Raw genomic sequence first — 27,351 nt, forward strand, 5'->3', positions numbered from 1 at the left:
CCATGTGAGGAGTCTACTATTATCCACCAGGGGATTGGGGCAGGGTTTTGTTTTGTGTTTTGTTTTGTCAGTAGATGAAAGCTAAACTAGCCACTGTTCGTCTGTTTGATATCTCTTATGCCTTGTTTTTAAGCAAATCCTTGTTTTGCTATGACCAACTCAGGCTAGTTTCTTAATTTGCTGTTCTTCCCTTCTGGGTGACAGTAGGATTAAAGGGATCCCCATAAATTAGGAGGCGAGTGAGTGAATCATTACAAAATTTTCTGAAGCTTCACTCTTGATTAATGCTCAGATAAATATGAATATTCCTGTGGATGTAATTAAGGGGTGAGAGCACTGAATCATTCTATTTTTAGATCCAGCTTTGCACCAATACATAATGCAAATGCAGGGAGAGTAAATATGGCTTCATTTGCATGCCATCTGCGCAATCAGAGATATCAATATCAATATTAGCAACAACTGTGGAGACTTGGTGTGCAAATGCTCTAATGTCAACTTCTGACTTTGAACAGTTCAATATTGATATTGCTTGGATATAACTTGAGTTCTATTCCCCCAAAACAGGGATCCTTGCCCAGAAGAACTCTCAAAAGGGCTTTGTACACACCATAACTTTAAAGCATATTCAAAGCATTCTCCCACTCAAAGAATTCTGGGCTGAAAACCCATTTCACCTGTAACTTCCACAGAACATCTGAGCATTTTTGTTACAGGAATATGTTCAGCAGTTATTTCATTCAACACAAACTTTTGCCAGAAACAGATGGCAAAAATAAATAAATAAGTCCAAATTCTCAAATTTGTTATTTAATTTTAATCCCAGTTTGATTTCTTGATAAAACAATTGTGCCCTCCACAATCAGGACTTGATTCCCTCCCTACATTCCCATGCCTCAGAGCCAGATAAGCTTGCTGGCACAATTAATAAGCTTGCTGGCACAATTAGGTGATTAGACCTCTAATCTGGAAATTCAAGGAAAGTTTACATCACATCACTTTGCTTCTTACCATATCTGCTAATTGAGGTCCGTGATATGCTGGCAGAGGCGGGAATGTTGTAGGATGAGGTCTGCTTGGGAACAAGGGCCACTACAGAGCGATCAGACACCTGTTGGGAGAAAGGAGCACAAAACATAAGCAAGCAATGGAATATTGTAAAGAAATTCTACCCTAAAAGATGTTCACAGAGTCCAGCTAGCAAAGAACACTGAAAGTTTGGCAGAAACATATGAAACGGCACATGGTGCCAGAGGACCAATGAGAAAACAAAGGATATAGCTCCCTTGTTGGTTTGTTCTATCCCTGAAGAAAATGACTGAGAAATGGAGGTGGGGAAACATATTGAGGGCATTCTTGGTCATTTGATTTAGGATTACATTTACTCCAATAAAAATTGAGATTCCCAAGAATTGTAGCAACCCAATTAAAGCAATAACGCACAGGGAATAAAACAGCTATAATAATGTTATGGACCATAAAACATTCATATTAAACCATTTTTTATTTTAACCATTTTTATGAACTTTAAAAGTTTGATTTACAGCAGAGCAAGTCATAAAATCATCTTTCAAGATCTTAAATTGTCAGTCCCACAAATGCACCAAAAAGGAGGGGGGAATTAAATTTGGGGAAGTCAAACCATAAATGAACATTAACACTAACGAGATTTTGTTATAGCAGGTTTTAGTGGTAGCATTTAATTTTACCCTCCCTATAAATCTGAGAGTCATACAGTTTTTAACTTATCTTCATTAACAGACCTTTACATCTTTGAGATTTGTATTAACAGCCTCCTAGTGTGGAACAGTTGTGGGAATTTAAATGGCAAGCTATTCAAACTGGGAATGCTCTCTTGACTTCTGCCTGACTTATATGAGTTTGGAGGGGCCTATACCCTTTCAAATCACCCCACTGCTAGTGTTAAATCATTAAAAAGCTGTTCATTTTGAAGGTGCTCAACCTGGCCTGCCAGTAGTACATGTGAAAAGGATCTAGGGGGTCTTAGTAGACCACAAGCTTAATATGAGTCAACAGTGTGATCAAGCAGCAAAAAAAGCTAATGCTATTCTAGGTTGCATCAATAGAAGTACGGTCTCCAGATCAAAGGAAGTAATAGTATGACTCTAACTTTCCTTGGTCAGACTCCACCTGGAGTAGTGTGTCCAGTTTGGGGCACCACAATTTAAGGATATTGACAAGCTGGAATGTGTGCAGAGGAGGGCAACCAAGATGGTTTGGAAACCAAGGCTTATGAGGAACGGTTGAGGGAGTTGGGCATGTGTACCCTGGTAAAGAGGAGACTGAGGGAGCTATGATAGCCCTTTAGATATTTGAAGATGACTATCAAATGGAAGATAGAGCAACCTTGTTTTCTCCCCCTCGGGAGGGTATGACCTGAACCAATGGCTTAAAGTTACAAGAAAGAGATTCTGATTAAACATCAGAAAGACCTTTCTGACAATGAGAGCTGTTCGACAGTGAACAGACTTCCTCGGGAGGTGGTGGACTCTCCTTCATTGGAAGTTTTAAAGCAGAGGTTGGGTGGCCATCTGTCATGGATGTTTTAGTTGAGATTCCTGAATTGCGGGGGGTTGAAGTAGATGACCCTTGGGTTCCCTCCCAACTCTACAATTCTATGATTCAAATCTTAGCCAATAAAGTGCTGAAGTGCAGACATGATGTCAATGATATATCTTTGTTTAAACTGTAAGACTAGGCAGACTCTCATTTTGAAATGCTGTAGATTGGTCTTGACACCAGCCTTGCTCTTACCTACAAGAGTCTCAGTCCTATTATATTTATTTTTAGATGCAATTATAATCATTCTGTTTTATGAATCTTTTTATAATTTTGTGCATGATTTTTTTTGTTTATTTACATTTTTATTGCGTTATTCCTTTGTAAACTGCCCTGAGGTGGTAGAAAAATACTTATAATAAAGAAATAAACCAGACTCAAGGATTTCACAGCCCTCTTTTAATTATTATTTCTGTATCTAGAATACAGCATGTAAGGGTGCTTATTTGTTTCAACAACAATTAAATATTTTGATCTGAATGTAACAAACCTTGGTCTAAATCAAACACCTTGCTTCATTCACAGGGATGTTGTGAGAACTCATAAGATTGTGAGTTTAGGCTGTAATTCTATACATACTACCTGAGAGAAAGCTCCACTGAACTTAACAGGGCTTACTTTTGAGTAGACACACATAGGATTGTGCTGTCAAAGCGCTACATCAGTGATAAGCATTAGAGTTCCCAGCAAAAGGCAAACAATTACTAATGTATGGAGGCCCATAAAGCCCTTCATTACAGAAGTTATTATTTTATAAATGTTATTTTTTCCTTCTATTAATAATAGGGCCTAGCATGATATGCAGCAAGAATAATGTATTTATATTTGGCAAGCACAACACTTTGTGCCTCTGTTATTTCTCCTCCTCCACATCAATTCACCCAATTTATAAGTCTCTAGAAGGAACGATCAACAATCATATTATTTCCTTATGATGTTATTAGCTGCCACTTCGGTTTAATTCCAGCAGCTGAAATACAAAAGGCAGTTCACACACAAAAGAAATCATTCCCAGGCTTCTGGGTTTGCAGAGTTTCTTCAGAGCTGTAGTTAACCAAAAGAAAAAGAAAAAGTCCAAATAAAACACACATGCGCACACGTACTCTCACTTCAAACAGAGTTTGACAAATACTTTAAATTCTTAGCCACCAGTGCAAAGTACTAAATTCCTGGGTAACCGAACACCTCGTGGTTTTGCAGCTCTGCGTCCATCCAAGGCTTCGGTGGAATGCTTGTTCTTGTCAGCTAAAGTAATATCCAATGCACATGCTCCAGCCCACTTCACACATATCCATCCAAACCTCTAAAATCTAGTGAAGAAGGAGAAACTGATGGATGTCTTTCAGTTTTCATCCGTATTTTAGTAGAACCCATATACTTAATTCAGTGTGCTGACATCAGTGGCAGTTGGTGTACATATTTTACAACAGAGTGTCGTGCTTTCCACCTGAGCCATGTAACATCAGAACGCTTTGACAGGAATGGGTAAAACGATGTATCCCAAACTGTTCCTAACAGTACCTCTTTAACAGATGATATCTGATTCATATTGCCATGTGAATTGACTCATGCATGGGCTCTTCCTGCCAGTTCTGTACATGTACCTTATGTAGCGAAGGCTCTAGGATAACTCAGTTGGTAGAGCGTGAAACTCTTAATCTCAGGAACATGGGTTTGAGCCCCATGTTGGGTGAAAGATTCCTGCATTGTAGGGGGTTGGACTAGATTACCCTTGTAGCCCCCTCCAGCTCTACAATTCTATGATTCTTCCAAGCTCATTAGCTCATTTAGTTTCAGAACTGTCCAAAACAATGCATGCAAAAGGCACTAGTTATTCAGTGGAGAAGTTCCTTCCTAGTCCTTTTAAAAAAGCTACTAGGTTAAGAAACAACAAAAACAACTGGGGAATACATTTTTCGTTCACATGCATGAAATGATGAGAGTGAACTACTGGATAAGGCATCTGGGTTTTGTTTTTTGTTTTGCTTATTCTTCCCTTAGTGCTTTCAGCTTTCCATTGACTTGGTTTGCCGCCTTGGAATTAACCTTACACATGCAATTATACATTGTTCAATGTTAAATTGAGGGCAAGCCATTTTTCTTGTAATAGGATGCATTTGTGAAAGCTATATTTCCCCCTTTCAATCTTCTTGAATCTTTCAATCTGTTTTCAGAGCACTTACATTTTCAGTTTTATTTATTGCAATTGGTAATAAATGGTGTACATTTCAAGGGACTGCTAATCTGAAGTTAACGACATGCTGCAATATGCTGGCCCTTGGAAACAGTAAAAGGAGATTTTGTAGCTTTCCACTGACCTGAACTGTACAGTACCTGTACAGTTCTACAGTGCCTGAACTGTATTTGATTTTTGTTTCGGCTGCATCTCTATTTGGAGAGCTGCTGCACTAGAGGAGTCCCGGGCAGCTATGTGAGTCACTTATACAACACATGCAAATATTTAAGGATGCAATTATGTGCACAGTTATGTTCTTCAACACCTTTGGAGGTTCTGTGGCTGCATTAAAAATCCACAAAAGCAAAAAAAGCTGAAGTCATTCAATGAGCTTGTAGGGCCTAAGATAACTTACGTTGCCCTCTGGTTAAACTCCTATCCACCCATCAAAAAGTTGTTAAGCTTTTTTCTTTTTCTTTTTAGGAAGACCCAGACATATTTGACAATACAATTCAAATTGGAGAGGGAAGCTCTGACATAACCCTTTAAGTTAGAGCTCTCAAAATTCAATCTGATATTGGATTTTAGCATCACCATCATGGCTTGCACCTAGCATTTGCATGTGTGAAATGAATGATCTGTGAGCTGAACTTTGCTTCTACAGAAGGACTGTAGCTAGAAGCCTGGCATATCACGCACTGTGGGAACCAGCCTAGGCCATATGAAGAGCTTAGACAACCTGATTGTCCTGATAATGGGGATGCTGCAGCCATTCTTCCTGGGCTTGTTCTGTAGGAGGCAGACCATATCTAGGGAGCACAGTATTAACCAGGGTAGCCATGCCTACTTCCAAGAGGAACAGGGAGCAACTAGGACAGACATTCCTCTTAAGCATCTGTAAACAGGAGGCTATGGGAAAGATTTTAATCTCTTGCTCTCATATTTGAGGCCACAAGGTTTACTGTAAATGCACTGTTATGTTTTTCAAGGTTAGGCTCAGAGATGCTGGGTGGTGACCCCAAGCCTCACAGTAGCCTAGTATATTGCTATAGCAGGAAGAAAATATATGTATGAATGCTTGTTTTCAGATTATATCTTGTCATTTCACCTATGCTTAGAATGAGAACAAACAATAAATTCCAACAGAAGGAAATACCAATTTAACTATTAAAATCAACACAGTAACCTCCCCTCCCCATAAAACAACAAGGTAAATCAGGCTTTTAAAAGCACCTCCAAAATGCATGCTGAAATTAAAAGAAGTAGTTTTGGCCATGTGCCTAAAAGTAAGAACAGATCTAGAGTGTCCAAGTTCCCCTGGGAAGGAAATTCTATAATACAGGTGCTACAACTGAGAAGGGTCTGCTCTATGTCTCTTCTGGTAAGGAAAGGGCTCAGAGCAAAATCCTCACCTTAAGACCTTCATGTTGTATGTTTTTGGATGCCTGATCCAGCAAAGTTGCTCTTATGTTCATGTGTGTTATCAAGGTTGTGGGCTTTTAAGGTTAAAAGTAACTATTCTAATTGTATTCCAATTGGGAGCCACCACAGACTTCCAGTAGACATGTAATGTGCTCTCACTGTCTCCCAGTCACCAGCAAGCTAGGCTGAAGTTTCTAAATAGTTTTCAAAGTCTGACCCACATACTGTAGAGTGTGCTACTGCACTCTAATGTGGAGGTTACCAAACTATGCATCATGGCGATCTTTTTCTAGGAGTGGCGACAGCTGGCTAATCAACTTAAAATGATAAAAGGCACTTCTGGTCACAGCTGTCACCTGAGATTCCAGAAGCAATACTTGGTCCAGCAGCACCCTCAGACTGTGCACCTGGTCCTTCAAAAGAATAGCATCAATTTGCTACAAATGTGTGCCACTTTTAAATGGTATGGGACACTCAGTTTATTGCAGGAAAATGAATTGTCCTCAGTTTAGGACTGAATAATAAACTGTGGGTGACTGCCCTGTTTAGAACACACTTGCATTCATTGCATTGTCCGGTCCTGAAGCTTCTGTAATTTTGATAACTAAAAAGAACATTATTACCGAAAGTGAAAAGAAAATTTGTTAGGAATGAACCCAGAATTGTGACTAGCATTTGTAGAGTGTCACTTTGATAAGACTTCTGTCGCAGAAAGGCCAGCTGCTCTATGCAGCTTAAGCAATCTCTAGTTCGGTTGCTAAATGATCTGGTATACGCTAAAAAAAGGATTGTGCACATTTGGCAGCAAATTATTGCTTTTTCATACTCATGAAATAGAAACAGCTATTACTGTCAGTTGGGGCAATGGGCTGATTAATGTAAAGGACAAACCAGGAGCACAGCAAAATGCTAGCATCCCCGAAATGCATGCCTTAGGCAACTGCTACTGAATACATGCATACGACAGCACACATGCCGCCACAACAAAGGTTGATTTTTGCACAGCGAAAGAACAAAAGAACAGGGCATCTAAACCCTTACATGATCCTGGCAGAGCGGGTGATAGCCCCAGCTATTTCCACATTACCAAAGGGATTTGGATACTAGTTGATTCCCAATCATTTTAAATGGAGGCTGGGCCGGGATTTTCAAAGTGAAGGGAATTTGTGCTTTTTAGTTATTTAGCTGCTTGTGAAAATCCCCACTTCTCCATTCCCTTTAATAACAGCTGAGGTGGCTTTGCAGAAATCTTAGCCTGCATTTGTACTATATTATACCAGCCTATGACCAGAAGCCTGCATTTTGATCTGTAGGCAAAATGTTCGTTTTATCGACAGGGCAGAAGCTCAAGCCCTGCTTAGCCATGAAGCTCCATGGGTGGCTGTGGGTAAGTCATGATCTCTCAGCTTTACCTGCTCTGCAGAGCAGCCATGAGGATAAAACAGGAGAGAGCTGTAAAGCACTCTGTACCTTGAAAAATGCTGCTGACATAACTCCTTCCAACAGTATGAATTTAATTCATGGAAAAGCTTCAAACAAGGGAGGGTTTGTCTGTATGAAGAATCCTGGAAGTAGCCCAGCACACCTGCATTTGACTTACATAATGTCATGGATACAATTGCTTCTCATGTTTTTATTTTCACAAATTACTGTACATGTGGGAATACACTCCTGTGCTTGTGTGTGTGTAGACCAGGGGTCAGCAAACTTTTTCGGTAGGGGGCTGGTTCACTGTCCCTCAGACCTTGTGGGGGGCCGGACTATTTTTTTGGGGGGGGGACGGACGAATTCCTATGCCCACAAATAACCCAGAGATGCATTTTAAATAAAAGCACACATTCTACTCACGTAAAAACACCAGGCAGGCCCCACAAATAACCCAGAGATGCATTTTAAATAAAAGGACACGTTCTACTCATGTAAAAACACGCTGATTCCTGGACCACCCACGGGCCGGATTTAGAAAGCGATTGGGCTGGATCCAGCCCCCGGGCCTTAGTTTGCATACCCATGGTATAGACCTTGTACCACTGGCAAGAACTCTTCAACCACACTTCCACAGTAACACAAACATGCAAGAGGATTTTCTGTGCAGTTTGCCACAATTGCCATCATGCTGTTGGCTCATGATGATGAACCTGCACTGTCACAGGAGTTGCATTGCACCGCTGTGCCCTTCTGCTCCAGCCAAAATTTACAATGGATTCTTCCTTCTCCAACCAAAATGGAACGTGACAAAAGAGAAGCACAGGGCATTACAGATGCATTACAAACCAGGGTGACTTTCTTGGTAATCCCACAGTAGCCTATGAGGTATATTAATTCCTCACATATTGCACTGCAGTCAAGGATACTGGCCTGGGTTAACAATCTGTATTATAACTGGAACAAGGGGTAGCACCCTGTTTAAAGGCCTTTCTAAGTTACTAGCATTGCAGAAAAACATGCACTCTGCAATTGTTTTAGGGGATCTAAACATCTTCTCTCTTGCCAGCATCCCTAAATGTTATTGCAAGGAAATAACAGTTTTTGTGACAATAAATGCCATTGTTTTATCCCTGTAGTCGTCCCCCACAGCCCCCTCCAAGCACCTCTATGGCAATGGTGAGTGATATAGCAATCACACAGTTACAGCCATATATGGGCACCAACTGGAAAGTTTTTATGAACACCTCAACAGCTAAAAGGTAAAGGGACCCCTGACCATTAGGTCCAGTCGTGACCGACTCTGGGGTTGCGCGCTCATCTCGCATTATTGGCCGAGGGAGCCGGCGTATAGCTTCCAGGTCATGTGGCCAGCATGACAAAGCCGCTTCTGGCAAACCAGAGCAGCACATGGAAACGCCGCCTCAACAGCTACCCATGCCTTAAAAATGCCCCTCTTTTATTCCTTTCTCTCACCTATCCCCAACATCCCTTGGAGGATTAGCACTCTCCACAGTACCACTTGCATGTGGATTGCTCAGGTTATCTTAACCAGCCAACCCCCCCCCCCAAAGTATGTCCTGCCTCCTTATGAACCAGTCCTCCTTATGAGGACTGAACATAGTACCACTGATGCTGTCATATGGACCTGCCCACTTCTCAAGATCTACGGGGGAGAATCCCCCCCCCATCTGCTCTTTATGTTACTGAGAACCAGGCAGTCCTGGGCCTGTTAAGTGCTGCTGGCTTTAAAGCTTGGTTTTGTGAGTGGATAGGTTGCTCTGGTCCATGGGGTCATGAAGAGTTGGACACGACTAAACGACAACAGCAGGTTGTCAAGAGGGCCTCCTTCAAGCCTATAACAATAACAATGAAAGCAATTGAAAAAGGCTAGATTTCTAAAGTGAAATGTTTTTAAAGTGTTTTCTTCTTTGTACAGCATATAGAGAAGGGGTTGTAGTGGATAAGGGGAATCCTTTGAAAGGCTTCAAGAAGCAATATTTATTTTGAGCTGAAAGTTCAAGAGAAACAGACAGGCTGAAATCAGCAATCTTACATCCTAGGACTGTAGGGTTGGAGGGAATCAGAAGGATTGTAATGGGTGCATAGGCCTACTGCATTCCCCTCAATCAGATAACATTTTCTTCCCAAGCAAAACTCTGGTTTGTCTAAACTACTGAAGCTTCACTTTTCATCATTGTCCAGAATTCCTTACTACTTCCCCCTCCATCCTTCCCAACTCTGCATCCTCCCCCCCCCCCACTTTCACCTAGTGCTTTCTTCTCTTCTTTAGCAACCTCTCTTCTTTAGTTGCTTTTCCATTCTAGAATCCTGACATCTTCCGATTAACATATATGGAATGAATCTCTATGATAGACCACTGATAGTACAGCTGCTCCAACTCTCTACTACTCTTGAATCTCAGTTGGGGGCAGGAAGGGAGGCAGGTTTTTCATTTTAAGTCCATTTTTTCCTCTTGGAAGTCTGGAGGAGCTAATAATTAGCATAGTAGGGGGAACTGTGTGCACAGATGTGTGTGTGTGTTCAGAGTTTAAAACAGAGCCACAATATGTATAATATGGCCACAAGATATGTTTTATCATATTATGTCAGTGCCTTATCAGGTGTAGTGACTCCTAGTTCGTTTCTGGCCCAGTTCAGAGTGTTGTCCTTTATATCTATATAGCTTGGAGCCAGATCACTTAAAAGATTAGCTTTTCCATCTGTGTATATCTACTGAGAATTTAAGATCGTCTTCAAAGGTCCTGCTCAAATGACACAAGATGAGTGGCTACTGTGGACAGGGCATTCTTGGTGGTGGCAACCTGACTCTATAATAGCCTCCTTAGAGTGGCTTGCCAGACAATTTCTTTATGGCCTTTTTAGCACCAGATGTAATTTCTTTAATTGCCCAGGTCTTTAAAATAATTCGTGATTTTAAAATTTGGGCTCAGTGACTGATATATAATTGGCCTTATTTCTTTCTCTGTGGGTTAAAGTTTTTATGATGCTATTTGTTTTGTTCTTTCATTTTTATTAATCAGTATGACTCTTTTATTTCTTATAAGCAGCCCAAGAACTTATGCCATTGGGTGGTTTATAAAAATACTGTAACTGATACATGGGGTTGGATATCTTTTTCCAGATACTGGTTTGGCATCAGAAACAGAACTTTATCAGGACCCTTCAGAGAATTTTCACTCCATAAACATCAGGATATTTAAAGAAAACTAATTGGAAACTGCATAAAGCCAGAGGACAGCCACCTGTTAGCAAGCTCCTTTCCTTTCCCACAGGAAAATGTATAGCAATGTAAAACATGATCAGTCAGCCCCTTCTTCCAATCCTTCCCTCACCTGTCAAATATTCCTAACCACTGGCTCACTGGTGGTGAGGTAACCCTATCTCAGCAAGGGTTAAATCTGCTCTCAGTCTAGTGCACTCTCTATTTCACCCTAATCAGCACCTGCAATTGAAAATTCATTGAATTCCTCTGCCATGCAATCCTTGTCTGGACAATGTCATTTGCACACATTACAAGGCTGAATCCTTTGGGGAAATGGGGTTATCAAGCAGTGAATTTCAAGGGTTGCAGAGGTTGCCAGAAGCTGCATCTAGGAGACTGGCTCGTTTATTTGCTGACTGAAGATAAATAAATGGTTTATGCATGTGACACCAACAGTATATGTGGCCCCCAAAATACCTGTAGTAGACACAAACCCTCCTGCTCAAACAGCAGGCAAGAATATGTTACCATTCCTAAAATAGGCAACTTTGGTTGCAATGCAAACTACACTTACAAAGGAATGTTTAATTTAACAAAGTTGGGGTTACCTCTGAATAAACATGCTTACAATTGCACAGATCATCAGCTTCTTATAGCAAAATTCCAGCTTAAACTGAAGAAAGTAGGAAAAACCACTGGGCCAGTAAGATACAATCTGAATCAAATCCCTTATGAATACACAGTGGAAGTGAGGAACAGGTTTAAGGATTTAGATTTGGTGGACAGAGTGCCTGAAGAACTATGGATGGAGGCTCGTAACATTATACAGGAGGCAGCAATGAAAACCATCCCAAGGAAAAGGAAATGCAAGAAAGCAAAATGGCTGTCCAACGAGGCCTTACAAATAGCGGAGGAGAGGAGGCAAGCAAAATGCAAGGGAGATAGGGAAAGATACAGGAAACTGAATGCAGATTTCCAAAAAACAGCAAGGAGAGACAAGAGGGTCTTCTTAAATGAGCAATGCAAAGAAATAGAGGAAAACAATAGAATGGGGAAAACCAGAGATCTGTTCAAGAAAATTGGAGATATGAAAGGAACATTTCGTACAAAGATTACCATAATCAAGGACAAAAGTGGTAAGGACCTAACAGAAGCAGAAGACATCAAGAAGAGGTGGCAAGAATACACAGAGGAATTATACCAGAAAGATATGGAGGTCTCGTACACCTCAGGTAGTGTGGTTGCTGACCTTGAGCCAGACATCTTGGAGAGTGAAGTCAAATGGGCCTTAGAAAGCATTGCTAATAACAAGGCCAGTGGAAGTGATGATATTCCAGCTGAACTGTTTAAAATTTTAAAAGATGATGCTGTTAAGGTGCTACACCCAATATGCCAGCAAGTTTGGAAAACTCAGCAATGGCCAGAGGATTGGAGAAGATCAGTCTACATCCCAATTCCAAAGAAGGGCAGTGCCAAAGAATGCTGCAACTACCGCACAATTGCACTCATTTCACACGCTAGCAAGGTTATGCTTAAAATTCTACAAGGCAGGCTTAGGCAGTATGTGGACCGAGAACTCCCAGAAGTGCAAGCTGGATTTCGAAAGGGCAGAGGAACCAGAGACCAAATAGCAAACATGCGCTGGATTATGGAGAAAGCTAGAGAGTTCCAGAAAAACGTCTACTTCTGCTTCATTGACTATGCAAAAGCCTTTGACTGTGTCGACCACAGCAAACTATGGCAAGTTCTTAAAGAAATGGGAGTGCCTGATCACCTCATCTGTCTCCTGAGAAATCTCTATGTGGGACAAGAAGCTACAGTTAGAACTGGATATGGAACAACTGAGTGGTTCAAAATTGGGAAAGGAGTACGACAAGGTTGTATATTGTCTCCCTGCTTATTTAACTTATATGTAGAATTCATCATGCGAAAGGCTGGACTAAATGAATCCCAAGCCGGAATTAAGATTGCTGGAAGAAATATCAACAACCTCAGATATGCAGATGACACAACCTTGATGGCAGAAAGCGAGGAGGAATTAAAGAACCTTTTAATGAGGGTGAAAGAGGAGAGCGCAAAATATGGTCTGAAGCTCAACATCAAAAAAACCAAGATCATGGCCACTGGTCCCATCACCTCCTGGCAAATAGAAGGGGAAGAAATGGAGGCAGTGAGAGATTTTACTTTCTTGGGCTCCTTGATCACTGCAGATGGTGACAGCAGTCACGAAATTAAAAGACGCCTGCTTCTTGGGAGAAAAGCAATGACAAACCTAGACAGCATCTTAAAAAGCAGAGACATCACCTTGCCGACAAAGGTCCGTATAGTTAAAGCTATGGTTTTCCCAGTAGTGATGTATGGAAGTGAGAGTTGGACCATAAAGAAGGCTGATCGCCGAAGAATTGATGCTTTTGAATTATGGTGCTGGAGGAGACTCTTGAGAGTCCCATGGACTGCAAGAAGATCAAACCTATCCATTCTTAAGGAAATCAGCCCTGAGTGCTCCCTGGAAGGACAGATCGTGAAGCTGAGGCTCCAATACTTTGGCCACCTCATGAGAAGAGAAGAATCCTTGGAAAAGACCCTGATGTTGGGAAAGATTGAGGGCACTAGGAGAAGGGGACGACAGAGGACAAGATGGTTGGACAGTGTTCTCGAAGCTACGAACATGAGTTTGACCAAACTGCGGGAGGCAGTGCAAGACAGGAGTGCCTGGCGTGCTCTGGTCCATGGGGTCACGAAGAGTCGGACACGACTAAACGACTAAACAACAACAACAACAATTGCACAGGATACACCTGGGTGCTTTTTGACCATCACAAAGAGACAGTAATTTATTCACTTGTCTCATATTGAAATCCATGCAGACCCGTATCATGCAAAGGATTCAACATGCATTTAGCTTCCTGGACATGCAGATTTAGAAAAAAAACCTATTTTTTAAGTTTGCTAAATATAGTAAAGTGGTATACACTTGTCATGCCTTTTTAATTAACCAGTGTTATGATACATATTTACAGTAAAAGAAGGGTGTTGGGAACCTAATTTCTGGAAAAAAATCCACATGCCTGCTGTGTGTCCACTTGTCTTATTTCTAAGAGGCTAGTGGAGCACAGAGCATTACGAGGGATACAATCTAATAATATTGAGAACTAGGAAAAGGAAGAGAGCCAAGGAAAAGCAACGTGGCAGTTCAGGGGTGTACTTTTGTGACTAAAATGGAAATGCTTTGCAATTTAAGGGGTGTTTGTGTGATTACTATGGAGTGAGACTGTAGTGCTGACCCTACCCCCCAAATCACATAGTTTTCTCTCTCTATCCCCAAAGTCAACGTACTGAGCATGGACATCTGCAACAGGGAATGTTTATGAGCATAGACAACAGTGTGCATAGGCTTCAACGTGAACCCTGTGTGACATGGGCAAACCCAGCGTGGGGCAGGGGGGCAGCTGCCCCCCTAGAAGCAGGGCCAGCACAGCCGTGGGCGAGAGCGGCGCTGCCAGCAGGGCTGGTGGGCAGAGGTGGAGGCGGAGCACAGCCCGGCGGAACGCGAGTTTGGCATTCCAACCCACTGCGCCGCGCCCTCCCTCTGTCCTCTGCGTCCTCGGCTCCCATCCGGCCCTTGCTTCAGCCAGAAGCCACTGCCGCGCTGCTGCTGCTGCTTGGCTTGGGCGCGGAGGAGCCTGGAGAGCAGCAGCTATGTATGTTCTTGGCTGAGCGGCCGCTGCCCCCTCCCCGCGCCTCCCCCTCCCCCGCGAGCTCTTCCGTGGAGGGGGCTGTTGCTGCGCTCACACGGGACTCCTCATGCCTCAGGAATGCGGCGAGGTATGCGCCCCTTTCCAAGCAGGCGAGCAGGCGCTGCTCGCTCTTCCCCTACTAGTGAGGAGAGGGGGGAGGAGAGGAGCGCCTAGCTCATCCCATGGCAGCCGTCCACCTTTTCCCGCCGCCGTTTCGTAACTGCTTACGAGAGGCGTGCGCGGAGTTAGGAGCAGCCCTTTCTTAAGGAGCGTGCTTGGCGAGAGGCTCTTCCCACTCGGAGAAGGCGAGTCCCCGAATCGCCGAGAGGAAAGATGTGGTTTTCATTAAAAGGAGTTTGAAGTGGAAATACTCGCGGGTAACTGAAGTGACCCTGAATTTCTTCCGTGGGAGCATTTTTATTGATTTTTTTGCGAGGGGATTATTTCGTGTGGAGAGCTCACACATTCGGGAGTCAAGGGGTGTGAGACACACGCCTTTCTAGAAAGTCCAAAGTCTCCTTGGGCATTCAGAAGTTCTGCAAACTCGCTTGTGCGAAATTGCGTGAAAAGCAGTCATCTGTACTTGGTGAGCGGGCTGTCCCAAGCGCACAGGATTGCATTCCCCGATCTTGGGGAGGGGGGGGAACCCTCGAGTGTGAAATTTGGTGGGAACCCGCTTTGCGCATGCGCAGATGCGGCACTTTTCCCTGCGTCCTTTTCAGCTAGCAGCCGGGGCTCCAGAATGGATCCCGGCCGCAAAGCAAGGTACGACTGTACTGCACACAGAAAAATCAAACAATTCATAGAATTTATGGCCACGAGGGATTAACAATATCCTTTGAAATGATCTGAAAATTGTAGACCACCAAGGGCTAATACAGTTCCATTCCAATACACACATTTCTTGTGTATCACTCCAGACTCAGATAAGCGGATGGGCTTGGCTGAGTATTCATACTTGGTGATCTGCAATGCAACAAAATTAACCAGTTTCTGGCTTATGCAGCCTTTGAAAGTTTCATCAACACTGAATTTGCATGGCATGACAAATTATTTCCTCAATTATTTGCTCAAAAGTCACAGATTGGCTCTGTGGCAGAGCAGGGAACTGAGCCCAGATCTTCACAGTATGGAGACAGTGACATATGAAATGGGCCAGTCTCCCTAAATTGAGCCGTAGCAGAGCTTTGTATGTATGAATTGGTGGAAAACCAATTGCCCATGCAGCCTGATATCTCGGGACATTTGTTCTATCACTCTATCCAGCTGCATGATCTGCAGCCCGTGGCAGATTTCACCCCCACGCTCCTCTGTCACATTCCAGCCCTCCGCTTCTGACAGGGCAGCTACTACACTGGCCTCGGTATCCTTAGCGCTGGTAGCTCAGCTCCTCTGCATATGCTGTCTGTCTTGTGAACATGGCTGGCATTTTTAATTTAGTCAATTTTCAGCTCTGCTTGTTCCTGTGAGATGTGTGTCAGGGCTGTTTTCCCTTTTAATACGTGAACACATTGAGCCATTCTGATTTATCATAAGAATGTGACTCTCTCTGCCTGTCTTGTTAGAGGAGATACAGAGGAATTAAATATCTGTGGGTTTTTTTTTTTTTTTTTGCTTTGTCTTCCGCTCAGCTGATTTCTGTGGGCTGAATTCTAGGCTTTACTTGCTTACCTGATAATGAATCAAGGTGTTTAGCCGCTTCCAGTCACCCTCAATCTTGGTGGTGATATCTTCATCCTGAAGGACCACACGTGCTATTCGGCCTTGCCGCCACTCTGCAGGAGAAGGAAGACAATATTAGACAATCAAGGACAGAGGCACAGTCATCTCATTGGTAGGATGGTTCTCTGCAATGCTGAACCTCCAAGAAAGGAAGAATGGGTTAAATTATTCTTCTTGATTCCTGCGTAACTGCTGTTCCCACCCCGTTTCCATAAGTACGGTAGCTCTTTCCCAAAGCAAGGATGTTCCTACCCAAGTCCATGTCAACAGCTCGTGGCCTTTGTGAGTATGGGACATTTTTATACACTGCATCCAGAATCTTCTCTTTGACCTGAGTGATGGTATCACAGTTCAACACTTTCACAGGAATCTCAGGACTGTTCTCATTGTCTGGATTCACACAGTTCAAGATCTAGAAAAGAGGGGGGGAAATGGGAATATTAAGATGAGCTCAGAAAAGCTAGGAAGAAATCATCTGCATATTACATGAATTCTCAACCTAAGTTGGAGGTATAAAAATGCCTGTTCACAATTAAGCCCTATTTAGACAGGGAAGCTGGTGATATTGATTTAAAAAATCATTGATTTTCCATTTCATAGAAAGCATGTGCAGACCTAGATCTGTAAGTACCGGTATGCAGAGATGTAGTCTACATAATTAAATTGCGTACATAAAATTACTGTAGCTCTCTCTGTCCCTTGGGAAGGTGAATAAAATTTGTGCATGGATGATGCCCATGGGTGATGCACACAATGCTTTGGGAAGCCTGGTTCATCCCTTCAGATTACGGATGGCTTGCTCTTTGTCCGGTTTAAGCGTGTTTTATTTTTAGACACTAACAGATTAACTCTGTCCTGTTTTTGCAGTTTAATGCGCAGGTTTTTGATTTTTTTAAAAAAACACAAATCTACACAGATGTAGTTAAAAACAGGAACTAATGAGGTGGTCTAGGGCAGGGGTGCCCAAATGTTTTTCAAAGTGGGCCAGTTTTGATGAAGTGAACATGTGTGAGGGCTGACCGAAGTTGCTGAGCTTTTTTTTAGGATTTTACCCCAGGACATGAGGCTTGGATTAAATCGACCGGTGGGCCAGATTAGGCCCCCAAAACGGACTTTGGACATGCCTGATCTAGTGGCTTTACAATCTTTTCCCTCTTTTCTCCAACAGGACCTAGCCACCTGGAAGGCTAGGAAGTGTGACTGGCTCCACACAGGCAGCAAACAAGGTGGCAAATGCCTCCTGGCAATATTGGTGTTGGGATGTGATGCCCTGCCCTGTCTAGGAACATTGTCTGAGGAAAAATGTGATATTCACTATGTTCCCCCACCCCCCATATGTCCAATGTCCTTCCCAGGGACAATCTATACATTGGTCCAAGAGTTTTGTACAGGTGAGTCCACACTGGGATGTGATTCCCCTCTCCCATATTCCTTCCCCATTTGTAATTCGACTATACCTATACTATACTATACTATACTATACTATACTATACTATCATGGAACATCAGCCACAATTCTGAAAATGAGGGTTAGAACTAGCTGAGATGGCTAACTGCCTATTTCCACCCTATATGGAATTTTCAGGCATTTTCCCTACCATTAAAAACAATGGGCTGGCTTAAAAGTAAAAGTGTTAGCTCTGTATTGCTATTTACTAAGGTGTCTGGGCTTCATATCTTATCTCAAGAAGCTTCTCTGCTTGGATATGGACCCAGAGTTTCCACAATAAGAATCACCATGAAAAAGTTCTACTATTATATAGAGCACCTGGGACAGGAAAAATTGCCACCTAACTTCCCCATTCAATCCATGTCCAGCCCTGAGGATTATGTTCCCCATGATGGCTGATGGCTGGTGCAACCAAAAATTGTTCAGAGAAGGCACCCACTCACTAGAGTTTTGTACTCAATCTGCTGCCGGATCAGCTTGTCCTCACTCAGGGAATAACGTGCCTCCCCCGTAATGGCATCAATTGGGCCTTTCTCCATCTGTTGCTTGATGGCGCAGTACAACATGAAGAGTGGCTCTCCAGCACATTCCTGTTTGACACAGAACACAAGAGAACTTGCACACTGATGAAGACAGAACTTGTCAAAGTAGAGAAACCATGGCAAACAAGTATAATTTAAAAGCAGCTACACAATCCACCTGATTTTTTTTTTAATTCTTTGAGCCTCACAAGCAATGTTGGCTGATTTGAGTTTCCATGGTTTTGGTTTCTAAAGATTACAGGATGCGTTGCAGAAATATGTAACCAGAAAGGATGTGTCCTTGTTTTATGCACCATTTAGTAAGGAAAAAGCAAACACTGGCTTTTACACCTAACATCTATATTGGTCAGTTTCATTATAGGTGTTATATGATGTCAAGTGACTGACAATGGGGTGATCCTACCCATCTGTCAAAATGACCCATGGAGGGTTGGCCACATATGGAGCCAAGACTCTGGCTAGATCCAATTCCCCGCCCTAGAGGTAAGTTCATAATATTGCCAAATTTACTGGGATGTACCTCACTAAAAAGTGTTCAAAACATGTGTGCTTTCAAATTGGTCAGCAGCATTAATAGTAAAGCAATAAAATAAAGCATTAAATATGAAACATTCACAACTGAAGTATCTAAATAAACCAGAAATTCCAGAAAAAGAAGCCACATAATATCTCTCTTGCTACATTCAATCAGCTACAAAGCCACTTTTCTTTTTATGTTATTACAAAAATTCACCCACTCCTCTCTGACCCACATGATGAGGAAGCTCAGGAAAACTCAGTCAGTAAAGCATGAGACTCTTAATCTCAAGGTCGCTGGTTCGAGCCCCACGTTGGGCAAAATATTCCTGCATCACAGGGGGTTGGACTAGATGACCTTCCTGGTCCCTTCCAACTCTACAATTCTACAATTCCATGACACCACTCTTCAAATCCATCCACTAGATGTGCACTAGATGTGCAACTGCATTTGCCCATATTCAACCCTTTGTATTAGTGCCTCCCCCACCCCACTTTATTTTTCTATTGCAAGCTCCTGAAGAGCAGGGACCTCACTGTTTTTACCTATAGGACTCTGGAAGTCACCAAGTATATATATGGTGCTGTGTAAACAATAATTACGATCAGTGCTATTTTTCTAGTAAAAGAGGTACTGGAGCTCACCAAGAACTTCTTCCTTGTTCCCTTAGAACGGCAATGGCGCCCATCTGAGAGGTGCCAGAACTGAGCTCCAGTGAGCTTCGGCTAGAAAAAAAGCCCTGATCACAATAATCAAATGTATAAAAAGGGAAATTACTGTCTATTGGACTGCATTATAAAACACCACAAGATCAAACAGGCGCCAACAGGTATTTGGAGCCACCTGAAGTAGCCATAAACTGTATTCAATGTCTAAAATAAAATATGAATATCCAGCTCTTGATAATGCATTAGATACAGTATAGGAGAATGCGGAACTGAACTGCATCAGCTTGAGACCAGTAGAGTATTTCTTCTTCCTACCCTTTTCACTTTTAATCTGCTGTATCTGTGCCTTGATTCCCCTCTGTTGAGTACACATGTGTGACATTTCAGATTTGTAATCTAGAAAGCCTTGTGCTAAGGGAACCGGTATAGAACACACCTGTACTACAATCTTAAATCATCCTGACTTCCCCCATGTGAGTCTAGGGAAAGTGCTGAGAATTATTTTGCAGAATTATGTCCTTTTCAAATAGTAACAGTTCCCAGAATGCATAGCAGAGTGTGGTGAGGGCAAAAACGCTTTCACAGATTAGAGAACCAAAGCTGCATTTATGCACAGGACAAGGCGGTCTCTACACTTTCCTCTTATTACTCTGTCTCTGGGTTTAACTTCCTCCAGCCACTTTGTCTGGTCTTTATTGAGCTTTTGTTCTGATTTGTTTGTCAGGAGGTGATACAACAAGGAGAATTCATCCTGATTTGCTTATGTGGTGATTTTACACCTTCCTATTACAGTAATTATTTGTGCATCCCACACTTCTAGCGCATTTCCCCATCACTTTCCTAACTGCATAATGTCTGTTTTTTGTGTGTGCTGGGGTTATAGAGCACTTTAATCCACTTTAATTATGGAAACCTACATTTCTAGCACGAGCTTGCATCCTTTCTGCATAATACTGATGCTCTGGAGGTGACCACAGAAAACAAGAACTTGAAAAGAACATAACAAAGGAAATGGATTCAGGGTAGAAGCAGCTGACTATTTACCTTTAGGAATTTGTGGAGAAGGAAAGCAAACCAATTAGTCAACATCTTCTCAGCCACTGACTCAGTCCTAGGAAGAGATTAGAAGGAGTTTTATTAAACCCACATTAAAAATAATAATGAATAGATCATCATAATTTAATTTGTATGTTGACTTTAGATGGCTAGAACCATGGTGAAGGCTGCTTGAAACATGAAAAGATTTACACAATCACAAACATAGTCATAAATAAAACACACCTAAAAGCACACAACCATAATTGAAAAATTCCAGCAAGTCCCACAGAAATCATTATAAGATAAAAAAATAAAGATACAAAATATTAATAACAGCAGCAACAACCAAACCACCTAAACAATACCCCAACCCAAAAGTAAGGACTAGCTTAGCTTAACTTCTCCCTCCCTCATAAATTAAGCACAATATATTTCTATGTGAGACCTCCAGGTATAGGGCAGTATATAAATTCAATCAATCAATCAATTAAAAATATATGATTGCAAAGACTCCTCCCTTTACTATCCTTTTCTTCGCAGAACCAGGGGATTAGTGCCAGGGCACCAATGCAATAGAAAAATGAAGTTAATGTAATTGCATAGCAGATTTCAAACAATGTGGCATTTCATCACACAATATAATTGTGTATCTGTCTGTATTTTTTATTTTTAGATTTCCTCCCCTGCTTTTTGATGAAATAATGGACAAAAGCCACAGCAGTAGACAATACGCTAAGTAACAGAAAGCCATCTGCTGCAAGAAAAATAGTTCAAACAAAGATAAACATAAACTCCACAATGTACTCTGAGGGTAAAACTAAACGTGAACTACAATAAGGATCTATTGCAATACTCATTTCGGCATATGCTATGTGTTAATATCTATTAAGCTGTGAACTACAATTTTTCAATGTTCCTTTCAGTGGAACATGCGTACTTATCTTACTACAAAGCAAGTTGGAACCCCAATTTATTGTGAGAAGGGCTGCTGCCTTGGTCAACTCACAACTAACAATTGCTGGGTGAGGGGCACTCTGTTTTCCCAATATCTGCTATGTGAGCAACAGCACCCACATAGTTAATAGCCCTTTTAAGTTTGGAAGTAGGAAAACGGTACGCTGAGCTTTTAAAGGCCATCACACCTCTCCTGATTGCATCAGAAATGGTGCATTTTTCAAGGCTAATCTTAGAAATAGCAAGTATGCATTCATTTGTCCAAGCAGCAGATAATGTTCTTGGGGCTCACGATATGGAGAACTTGTGTCCTAATCCCTGTGCAATTCAAAGTTCTGTCATTGGGTGGCCTTTGGGTAAGACATACTCTCTCAACCTAGCTTACCTGACAAGAGTTGTTGTGGGGCTAAAACAGCCTTCCCCAACCTGTTGCGTCCTAGATATTCCACGCTACAACAACTATTGGCCCAAGCCAGAACAACTGATGGGTGTTGTATAACCCAAAGCATCTTGTGGTCAATAGGTTGGGGAAGGCTGAACTGAAATGCCACAGGGAGCTCCTTGGTGGAAGGGTGGGAGCCAATGGAATACCTATAATAATAGTAATTGTTAGGAAATGTCAGTTTCCCGCCTTCAGGGTGTCTGAAAATGTGATTGCAATGCATTCCAGCAGAAAGCGGGGGGTGGGGGGGTGAAGGAACAAGAAAAATTGACTTTAATGCCATCGTTTATGAATGCTGGAAGGTCCCACTCTTGATTTTTGATCAATTGGAATTGGAAAGTCAATCTGAAGCTTTTGTCCCTTGCTCTGCCCCTCCCACATTTTCAGCAAGAAGTAAATGCAGATTGCTCATGAACTGAAAGTAACAAAGCCCAGCTGACAGCCCATCACAGCAGCCCCTCTGAAGGGGATGCCTGGTGGAGCTGTAACTCCTCACACTTGGTGCAAATTATACCCTGTAGCTCAGTAAATCACTGGAATTTGTGGCTGGTGGCAATCAAGGACAGCAGTGACAATGGTAGGGGAAATTGCAGCTTTTCCTCAAGGGCCACACCCAGCACTAGCTCCTCACATTGTGTCCAACATTATCTCTAATTTAAATACAATGGTTCTTAATGATAGTTTTTAATGCTGGCACGGCAGGATTGCTGATTCCTCTTTAAAAGTGATGCAGCCTCTGTTCCTGGGAAATGGGGAAGATTTTGAACGATGCATCAATGAAAGGAGTAGAGTTCCCGTTCTCACTACGTGCTGAGCCAGGGTGTTCATAGAGCAGCTGTAGATGAGCTACTTAATTTATTACCAGCTGTGCCAGCTGAAAACATGCTGCAAATGAATCTTTTTCAAGGCAGGATGATATCCTTTGTAAGTGGAACGTCTATAGACTTTCTTCCATAGGACACTGATCAGTGGCAATGCTTAACCATCTGACTTTCCCACCAGCAACGAACAGCACTGCTATGCATCATTCAGCTGCAGGTTGTCCTAAAATTATATTCTAGAGTGCATCTTTCTCAAATGACAATGAAGTATACAGTGCTTTAGTAAGAATCCATTTTTGGCAGAGTACGGTAACTGGTCACCAGGGATCCAGTAAACACTTTTTCCTACCTTACAACTGGTACAGACATTTTTCAAATAGTTTCGAGCATGACTCTTTGCTACTTGCTGAGTGAAGGTGATATTCTAGAGCAGTGGTTCTCGACCTGTGGGTCCTCAGATGTTGTTGGACTACAACTCCCATCATCCCTAGTGGGAAGGTCCAGTAGTCAGGGATTGTGGGAATTGTAGTCCAACAACATCTGGGGACCCACAGGTTGAGAACCACTGTTCTAGAGATTATTCTTTATACAGTATAGAAAAAGGAGGGGCCATTGCTCAGCAGTGTTGAATGCTGCATTCTTGCCTACATCTCTGTTTAGAAGATTTCAGGTAGGAGGGCTTGGAAAATATGTGACAAAGGCCACTTCAAAAAAAATTCTTGACAGTGTGGTTAATCTTCCTAGTTTACTAATGTTAGGGAATCTCCCATGTTGTATGGATCAAAGTTTAAATAATATCTGGTTCTGCTGTACTTATACAAGCCAACAAATTCTGGAGTATGGAAACGTAATCCTATAAAAAGAGCAGATTGCTCAAATTCTATCTGTCTCTCAATCCAAACACAGACAAACACACACACATACACAGGGCTAGAATTGGGTTTTCACAGAATACCAACTATTTTAGGGAAAAAAGTATGCTGCGGATAGAGTGGCAGAAGACAGCATAGAACTAGGAACAGAAATTTGTCTAAAGCAATTATGATTACAGACTTGCTTTTGAAAAAAATGAAAACCAAGAATCAGAGTCCACATTCTGTTGTCAGATTCCATGTAAAGACCATATTGTCATATACTATATGAAATTGTAGGTCAATATATTTTTATGTATCCTGTCTGCCCCTCAATCCACTCATTCCAGGAATAGTGTTGATATGGAATATGTTATTGTTTCTCATTACCAACAATTCACAGACCCTCAGAACAAATATTGACTATAGCTTTGCAGATCCATCTATTTTTGTATGTTTGGGTTTTTTTACTCCATAGACAGATACACGTATATAATGTGTAGGGCACTATGAAGACAAAAGATTTCCACATCACAAATAGTTGTTATTTGATGAGAGCAAAGTACCTTGCAAATGCCTTTTTTTAAAAAAACAAAACAAGAAAAAATAATAGTTAACTTCTATTATTTTGAATAAACCTTGAATAAACAAGCAGGCAACAGTAAACAAATATACCAGTCCATTGAAAAAAATTGTATCCAGATCTTTAGGCAAATGCTCTAAAAAGCCATACTGAGAGAAAGTTGAAACAATCCTGATAACGGCTGCTTACTGTCCCATCCGCAGTGAGCGGCAGTTGCGACCCAGTGCGGTTCTCTCATCTTGCCCTGCTGCATCACACTATTTTCCTTTGTTCTGCGGCCTCCCCGGCCACTGCAGAGGCTCTTGGGTTCCTGCCAAACCCTGGAGTCAAACGAGCCAATCTGCAGCATCCGGGGTGTGTGGCCTGGTGAGCAGACCTGAGGGAGGCAGGCTTCCCTCAGATCTGCCCGCCATCTATTTAACCCAGCCAACCCTGCACGTGGCAGTCCAGTTGACCAGGAGCGTCACCCACCCTGCCCCCTTCTTTCATTAGTAGCTGCTAACTCATCCCTTTCAGCTAGATGGGCTTTGCTGTGGTCTGTTGATGGTTGCCATATTTGGGGCCAGGAAGGAATTTCCCCTGCGTGGCAGGTTTTGCCTTCCCCATAGCACTAGTCACAACTTTGGCAGTTTAGGTTTAGGTCTTGGGCGGAATCCTATAGTATTTCATCCGTGTGTGTGTGTGTGTGTGTGTGTGTGTGTGTGTGTGTGTGTGGTGAAGTGGTGACTCATCCCCCTGTTTTTCTCCCAAAGGTGGCGTTAACAGCGTACCCCATTAGATGATTCTGGAGGGAAGGCTCTGGAGGGAAGGGTTGGTTGTGTGGGCTAGCGGGCCATAGAGCTCCCCTCAGCATTTGGGAGCCATCCCCATAAACCTGTGTTTTGTGATGGATCTACCCCCAGATCCCCCATGCCTCAGTCCTCCCAGCAGCTGTTCAAAGAGGGGAAAGGCCATAAGTTTGACTGGGCTAGACAGAGAAGGATCTTTGGATACTGGCTGTTAAAAAAAATAAAAATAAAATCGTTACTATAGTTGTGTTGCCACTGTTATGATTTTGAATGCCATCACTGAAAAAGGAACATCCAAATCTGTGCTGATTTCCAGCAAGAAATATATACACATTCTTCACCCATTACACTGAGCTCCCACAGTAAGTTTCTAATCCTCTGCATATCATTTTGCCACCCACATCTTACTGTGTTCAGCAATCTTTGAAATCTGGCCTGTGCTGGAGGTCCCACAAGCACTCCCTTAATGCTTGCTTGCCATGTTCTGGAGGGACCTCTGCTATTCTCTCATCTGCTAAAGAGGACCTGATCTGGAAAGCTTGCTCCTTTGGAGCACTGCATTGACCCCCACAGCAGGTATGCTTTTTGCTCCACAGATTCTGAAAATACTGCTATAGATCTGCCTCTAAAAATATTAAATAAGCTCTCAAAGATTAAAGCAGCATGGGACCATCCCCAGACTCAAAGAAAATCCTTTTCATATTGACCACATAACGACAGCAAATCACACTCCAGAGATGAGCCAGCTTAAAAAAAGGATTGGGGAGGGGGGGAAGGAAGCTTGACGCCAGAAACCAGAGCCCTTTGGCTGTCTAGAGACAAGGGGAATAAAACTAAGCCAATCAAAGAGGTTTAGGAGATTCCCTGAAAAATCAATGTGTATTTTATTAATTTTTCTTGGGTTTGTCTGGGACTCTGAACTGCCTGTCTGATTCTTGTTCTGAGTACAAGTATAGCAATTTCATTTAGTATCAACTTTCCCCAGATTCCTGAAAAGGAAAGTGTAATGAGAGACAGAGGGGGAAGGGGGGTGGGTGGGAAAGGGGGGAAACAAACGCCAGCTAGAAAGTGCTTCCATCCCAGATCTCAAAAATAAAATAATCTCCCACTTTGTGGCTGTTCATTCATTATAAACTTAGAACAAAATGTTCCATCTCACAATATTTTGCATACTAAATAAAACTCAAGGAGTCTGCCGATCCACAGGGCTGGAACAGGCCTTTATTTGTAGCTTTCTGTCTGAAATGTTTGATCTTCACACAGTGGAGTAGTCTTTTAAGTTGTTTTGCTCTTCCCTCTGGTTCCCTCCTTGCATCTTTCCCTTGCCTTATGAATAACTGCTACTTCTCATTAACCCTTCTGAAGCTGTCACTGCGGTTTCATCAGACCTCATGGTTCCTCCTCTCAGCCTCAGCAGTGTGTCATCTATCAAAGTCAACAACAGAGCGGGAGCAAGGGGAAGAGCGGTATAGCACTCCGGGCATTGCATTTCTGGGACAGAAGAGGTGAAATGCAACACACTGTGCACTGAAGTGCAGGAGAAGGTGACTGTCTTAAATGCACAGCTGGAAAGCATTCTGCATAGTGAGACCTTCGAGGATCACTTGGGGTTGCAATATTCAGGTCTCACCTGCCCTCCGCATGGACTTTATGTTTAGAACACTACTCTAACTTTCATAACTACACTCCATTGATTTTTTCCCCACTGAAAACCAGAATTCTTTGCAAAAGAAAAAGGTGGCACGTGAATATCTGAGGTTCTTTATATGTTGGATCTAACCCTGAGCTCTAATATTCACACCGTTTTCTTAAATTTGAAATCCTGCAACTGTAGATTGCATGTGAAGCAGCAGAAGGTGGAATGTTCACTTTTGCACGGGCTGTGTCCAGAAAGTGGTGTTGGGGGATGAGTGTTCAGACCCCTGGGCTCTCACTTGTGGGGTGCCTCAGGGTTCTGTCCTCTCCCCCATGCTTTTTAATATCTGTATGAAGCCGCTGGGAGAGATCATCAGGGGGTTTGGGCTGGGTGTTCATCAGTATGCAGATGATACCCAGCTCTACCTCTCTTTCAAAACTGAACCAGTGAAGGCGGCGAAGGTCCTGTGTCTGGAGGTGGTTGGAGGATGGATGGTGGCTAACAGATTGAGGTTGAATCCTGACAAGACAGAAGGACTGTTTTTGGGGAACAGGGGGTGGGCGGGTGTGGAGGACTCCCTGGTCCTGAATGGGGTAACTGTGTCCCTGAAGGACCAGGTGTGCAGAGTCATTCTGGACTCACAGCTGTCCAGGGAGGCGCAGGTCAATTCTGTGTCCAGGACAGCTGTCTACCAGCTCCATCTGATACACAGGCTGAGACCCTACCTGCCTGCAGAATGTCTTGCCAGAGTGATGCATGCTTTAGCTATCTCC

At 42.6% G+C, this 27,351-nt stretch overlaps 1 protein-coding gene across 2 annotated transcripts in view; it reads right to left on the reverse strand.

Moving 5' to 3' along the window:
- Window positions 1-27,351, reverse strand: part of PLXNA2 (plexin A2) — a 399,133-nt gene that overhangs the window by 16,014 nt on the left and 355,768 nt on the right. For both annotated transcript variants that reach the window (XM_060277140.2, XM_035123148.3), the window contains exons 23-27: window positions 20,510-20,576; window positions 18,182-18,328; window positions 16,541-16,700; window positions 16,238-16,341; window positions 1,012-1,111 (exon numbers count right to left, since the gene is read on the reverse strand). In XM_060277140.2, coding sequence (XP_060133123.1) covers window positions 1,012-1,111; window positions 16,238-16,341; window positions 16,541-16,700; window positions 18,182-18,328; window positions 20,510-20,576 — 578 coding nt within the window. The remainder of the gene's footprint in view (window positions 1-1,011; window positions 1,112-16,237; window positions 16,342-16,540; window positions 16,701-18,181; window positions 18,329-20,509; window positions 20,577-27,351) is intronic.

The sequence above is a fragment of the Zootoca vivipara genome, chromosome 7, assembly GCF_965207765.1.
Source record: "Zootoca vivipara chromosome 7, rZooViv2.hap1.1, whole genome shotgun sequence".
Classification (NCBI taxonomy): domain Eukaryota; kingdom Metazoa; phylum Chordata; class Lepidosauria; order Squamata; family Lacertidae; genus Zootoca; species Zootoca vivipara.